Source organism: Elephantulus edwardii, unplaced genomic scaffold (assembly GCF_000299155.1).
Source record: "Elephantulus edwardii isolate Elephantulus edwardi_28Jun2011 unplaced genomic scaffold, EleEdw1.0 scaffold00066, whole genome shotgun sequence".
NCBI classification, from domain to species: Eukaryota; Metazoa; Chordata; class Mammalia; order Macroscelidea; family Macroscelididae; genus Elephantulus; species Elephantulus edwardii.
This window is the reverse complement of record NW_006399816.1, coordinates 3,015,162-3,021,161: the sequence shown is the minus strand read 5'-3', so window position 1 is coordinate 3,021,161 and position 6,000 is coordinate 3,015,162. Positions and strand designations below refer to the sequence as shown.

At 44.5% G+C, this 6,000-nt stretch overlaps 1 protein-coding gene across 1 annotated transcript in view; it reads left to right on the top strand.

Moving 5' to 3' along the window:
* CHRNA3 (cholinergic receptor, nicotinic, alpha 3 (neuronal)) overlaps positions 1 to 6,000 on the top strand; it is a 32,993-nt gene that overhangs the window by 13,614 nt on the left and 13,379 nt on the right. Inside the window, exon 5 of the mRNA XM_006888269.1 lies at positions 2,610 to 3,621. Coding sequence (XP_006888331.1) covers positions 2,610 to 3,621 — 1,012 coding nt within the window. The remainder of the gene's footprint in view (positions 1 to 2,609; positions 3,622 to 6,000) is intronic.

The following is a 6,000-nucleotide window of genomic DNA, read 5'->3' as shown; positions in this document are numbered from 1 at the left end:
TGTGTCAGAGGCAGTGAGATTGGCATAGGATAGAGCAGGATTTAGGGCTGTTGTACATAGGGTCTCTATGAGTCACAAGTGACTCGACGGCACATAACAACAACAACAATTATTTCTTGGTGATTTCGTATCTGGGGCTTTTGGGACAGATGCACTTGGCTGTCCAGCAGCTAACCCAACACAGGTCCCATCAGATCTCATGCAGGGCTGCTGATGTGTCAGTTTGACTTCACACTGTTGAGGTTCATGGATACCTGATAGTTTGTTGATGAGGTTGCCTTGGGCTATTTTCTTGCCTTCCTAGATACCCTATATTTCTATGGACACTGGGGCATATTTTAAAGGCTAATGTCACTATGACCCCTGCACTCACCACCCTCATCCACTGAAGCTTCTGATCTGCCCTTAGATTGCAGTGATGCTTCAGATAACCATTGCCTTCTTCCTTATTTTTTTCTGAGTCCTGCACCATTTAAGCCCATGACTGTAGTCACTGTATCAGTCTTTATTGACAAAATGTTTTTTAAATTTATTATTAATTTCAATGAAAATTTACAGAGACTTTGGATTTCATTCATTGTTGCAGCCGTCTTCCTTTTAAAATCATCTCACCTGGTTTCTCTACCATCCCTTGCCCCCAGCCACCTCTTGGACTCTTCCTGGGAGTGAGACCTTCATGATCTCTTGGTTACTCAGTCAGTCATCCAGCCAATCACTGTGTGGCTGTGATTTGCCCGATTCTAGTCCCTAACTGGGTCCTCATTTTCTGGCTCCTGGCAAAGGTCATGAAGCAAAGATGCCTTCTGATCTAGGCAGACACAGTCCGTGGTCAGCAGCCATCGTGACCAGAGTCCCTATAGACAAGCAGGAATGAGCACCTGATGTTCATCTTCCTCACTCTCCTGTTAATGACCGTGGAACAGGGCTAGCTATAATCCCTGCAGAAGCAGAAAACAGGTCTGATCTTCTGAGGTGCTGCTGGGTGAGTGTGAACTACCAACCTTTGGTTACCAGCTGTACCATCCAGGGAACTTAGTAGTGTTACTGTAATAGAAATACCACAAGTAGGTATCTTTAAAGAACAAACTTATTTTCTCATATAGGATTGCCTATTTTATGGTGCCTGGGTCATTGACCCAACCATGCTATTGTTACGTAAAGGAAGCCACAGACAATATGTCAACAACATTCCAATAAAACTTTTACCTAAAGAAACAGGCAGTTTGCTAATCCTTAGGTTCTAAAGGTTTCTTCCCACTCTCACAATGTATTGATCCAGGATGCCAGAGGAAAGTTAAGAAGGTCCCTGTCCACCCAAGGATCTTTTCTGCCTTTTGCTTAGCCCAGCCAAGTCCTACAGGGCTCCCTGCAGGGAGTGCTGACTATGGGTCCAATCCATATGGGGACTGTGTGTATCCCTAGCCCGCCTCCCACTCCTCATACCTTTCTCTTGAAGCCAAGAGCTAGGACTAATCTTGTGGAGGAATTGAGGGCAAAGTTGGAATTAAGCACGTATTATAACCCAGCAAGGCACCTTTGGTCAAACTAGCTAGCCCAGGTAAGGGTGGGTAGCAACATTGGAAGCCTGTCTCCATGATCAATGATTGTCCTGTGCAAAAAAAAAAAAATAATGAGGGAATGGGGTGCACTGAAAGGATGCCCTCTCTTTTCACATGGCTTTATCCAGTAATTATGTCAATACGAGGATAACCCTTTAAATGTTTAGGTTTTATATTCCAATCCCTCCTTCTTCAAATATGAGGGGGAAAGGATGTAGGGATGGTTCTCCCTATAGGAACAGGAGTGTCTTCACCTGCAGAACTCTAGGAGACCCAGTAGGGACTGTGGTGGCCATTGCACACTGTTCACAAAAGGCAGAAACAGTCTAAATGTCCAGCCACGGATGAGAACAGGGAGAGGAATTGTGGGTACAGAAGTTTAAGAAAAAGAATGTGAAAGAGCCTATTTTGCTAAATTTGAAAGGTAGAATGAGGTGACATGGTTATTTATTGTAAGAGAATGGTAGGAGGAATGGGGAGTGTGATGAATAATAGAATCCAAGGGTAGACTTTAATAATAATCTCATGTAGCAAAGTTCCCACCAATGGTGTCTGCATACATGATACATATATATGTATTACAGTGGAGTTCAAATTAACGTACAGAACACAGGGACAAATCTCCTCAAAAGCTACCTTAACACTTGTCCTCAGGATGCCTTAAATTCAATGAAAGTCAAACTGACTTGCTGTTTCTTTAATTAAAGTGGGAGTCACATGCTGGTGAGTAAGAGTATCTCACTAAATATCAAGTAGGGAGTTAGTTACTGGGAACGACCCAGTGACTTTCCCCAGGTAGTGATGAATATATATTGTTGGGGTCAGGTGAGTCTCTACCAGCTCCCCCGGTTCATCAGCTCATCCCCTTCTCTGGGCCTCGGTGTCTCCCTTGGTAACCCGGGGTGTGATGACCTAGACAGCCTTGGGCAACTTTAAGTTCTCATATTCTGCAGTTTTGCTCATGGTTACTTGCCCTCCGTCCACTTAGCGGTGATGGCGGTGTGAGAAGCTGAATTGCTTGGTGACCCGTCCTGGTCTCTGTCTTTGCAGCGCTGTTGGAGATTTCCAGATGGACGACAAGACCAAGGCCTTACTCAAGTACACGGGTGAAGTGACCTGGATCCCTCCGGCCATCTTCAAGAGCTCCTGCAAGATCGACGTGACCTACTTTCCATTTGATTACCAAAACTGCACCATGAAATTCGGTTCCTGGTCCTACGACAAAGCGAAAATCGACCTGGTCCTGATCGGCTCGTCCATGAACCTCAAGGACTACTGGGAGAGTGGAGAGTGGGCCATCATCAAGGCCCCAGGCTACAAGCACGAGATCAAGTACAACTGCTGTGAGGAGATCTACCCTGACATCACATACTCGCTGTACATCCGGCGCCTGCCCCTGTTCTACACCATCAACCTCATCATCCCCTGCCTGCTCATCTCCTTCCTGACCGTCCTCGTCTTCTACCTGCCCTCCGACTGCGGCGAGAAGGTGACGCTCTGCATCTCAGTCCTGCTCTCCTTGACCGTGTTCCTCCTGGTCATCACCGAGACAATCCCGTCCACCTCCCTGGTCATTCCCCTGATCGGCGAGTACCTCTTGTTCACCATGATCTTTGTAACCTTGTCTATCGTCATCACTGTCTTTGTACTCAACGTGCACTACCGAACCCCCACCACGCACACGATGCCTGCCTGGGTGAAGACTGTGTTCTTGAACGTGCTTCCCAGGATAATGTTCATGACCAGGCCTGCAGGCAACGAGGGAGACGCTCAGAAACCCAGGCCCTTCTACAGCGCCGAGCTCTCGAATATTAACTGCTTCAGCCGCGCAGAGTCCAAAGTCTGCAAGGAGGGCTTCCCCTGCCAGGATGGGGTGTGTGGTTTCTGCCACCATCGCAGGATAAAAATCTCAAATTTCAGCGCCAACCTCACAAGAAGCTCCAGTTCTGAGTCTGTCGATGCAATGCTGTCCCTCTCTGCTTTGTCGCCAGAAATCAAAGAAGCCATCGAAAGTGTCAAATATATTGCTGAAAATATGAAATCACAAAATGAAGCCAAAGAGGTGAGGGTCTGCTTCTTATCACATTTCTTTCATTAAGGGAGCCTGGTAGTGTAGTGGGTTGAGTTTTTGGGTCACTAAACAGAAAGGTCAGTGTTTTGAATCTACCAGCTACTCAGTGAGAGGATGAGGCCTTAAGATTTACAGCTTCAGAAGCCGGTCAGCTTCTGTTAAGATTTACAGCTTCAGAAGCCCGGAGAGAGGATCACCATGAGTCAAAATTGACTGGGCAGCAGTGGGTTGCCTTTGTTTTGTTTTCATTTGTTAGACAAACTCTGTTGTTTCTTTTGAGGCAAGGTATAGACTGGGGGCTAGGGAGTTAGACTGTGAAGTCATTGGCTCAGATTGCCTTGGGTGTGTTACCTCCCCTCTCTGACTGAGCCTGTCTGCTCACCTGTAAAATGGGACGAGGAAGTTCATGGTGCCCTGAAGTTACCACCTGGGCTGACAACAGTCTGGGTCATCAGAACATCTACTGTCATGAGGCTGGGAAAAGGCATGAAGCCAGGCCATCTTCAATTAGTTTTGATCAGTTAAGCTTACATTTTAAAGCTTGGGTGTTTTTATTTTATTTCTACCTGTGTTATTTTAAATAGAACTACAATTTACATAATAGAAATTACACACCTCAATGAGTATTTGTATTATGTGTACATTCACATAACCATAGTCCAGATAAAGATACAGAATGATTTCAGGACCCTAGAAAGTCTCCTCATGTCCCTTTCCAGTGTCTCCCTCCTTCACTGATAACTACCCTGTCATCTTTTACACTGTTTCGTTTTGCTGTTTTCAAATTTTATTGTAGATGGAGTCTCAAATTGTTTCATGTCTGAATTCTTTCACTTAATGTGTTTCTGAGGTTTATCTTTGTTGTTGTTTTGCTCTTGGTATCTAGTTTTCCACAGCATGCGTGGACTTCATGTCTGTTTATTGATTCTACAATTATTGGATATTTAGTTATTGCCAATTTGAGATTATTATTAATAATAAGCAAAAGGAAATGAAAACAAGTTCACACAAACCAAAGTGCGACCTTGCATCTATCCCACCTGAATTTAAAAATCATCTTGAGAATAAGTTTAATACATTAAATATTAATTATCAAAGACTAGATGAGTTGTGGTATATCATCAAAGATAGTATGAATGAAGAGAGCAGATGGTCATTACAAAGACAGAGGAGAAAGAAAAGAACAAAATGGATGTCAGAAGAGACTCTGAAAATTGCACTAGAACATTGAGAAGCCAAAACAAAGAAAGAAAAGAGATGCTGGGGAAAAAAGAGTTGAACAGAGGATTTCAAAGGGCAGCTCATGAAGACTAAGCAAAGCCTTTCTCTGAAGATGGTGCTGAAAGTGAAGAAGGAAGTCCTTGTCCCTCCCAAAACAGAAGCCAAAACAGGTGTTAAGGCCAAGAAGACAGTCCTGAAGGGCATGACAGCCACACAAAAAAAGAAGATCCGCACATCACCCACCTTCCGGCAGCCTAAGATGCTAAGACTCTGAAGGCAGCCCAAATATCCCCAGAATAGTACCCCCAGAAGAAACAAGCTTGACCACTATGCCATTATCACTGACCACTAACCAGTGAATCAGCCATAAAGAAGACAGAAGATAACAACACACATTTGTTCATTGTGGGTGTCAAGACCAGTAAACACCAAATCAGAAAAGGTGTAAAGAAGCTCTATGACATTGATGTGGCCAAAGTCAACAGCTTGATTAGGCCTGATGAAGAGAAAAAGGTCTATGTTTGACTTGCTCCTGACTATGATGCTGTGGATGTTGCCAACAAAATTGAGATAATCTAAAGTCAGTCCAGCTGGCTAATTCTAAATACAAATTTTTCTCACTATAAAAAAAAAAAGCCACACCCACATCCACATCCACCAGTGTCAGGAACTGCGAGCTAGCCACACGCCCAGCAGTTTCCTAGGCCCCCACAGTGAGGTCCCCTTTTATGTGTGTCACTCCCGTGCGGCCTCTTCTGCTGGGTTAGGTGGTCAGGCCCTTCCTTGTCTCCCAGGCCATGGGTTTGGGGTTTATACTTATTATTTTTATGGTAGGCCGTGGGTTTTGTAAATTCTCTGCACTTCACCTTGCTTGAGGGCACCATTGACCTGACCTGCAATTGCCTGTTTTCGCCTTAAGATGGGGGGGGGGGTTGCAGAGCTACATCTGTCTGGTTCACCATGTTACGTCCAAGATTGGTTGGCCAAATTGTGTTGTCTAAACGAAACTCAGTTTCCATTATTTCAATGCTTGGTTTCCCCTTGCTGCCCTTCTAGCCTAATGTGAGACAATATAATAAAAAAAGAAAAAAAGACAAAGAAGACAAAGCAAAATATTACAACAGAATGTACAAAGAGCTGAAGTTGAAG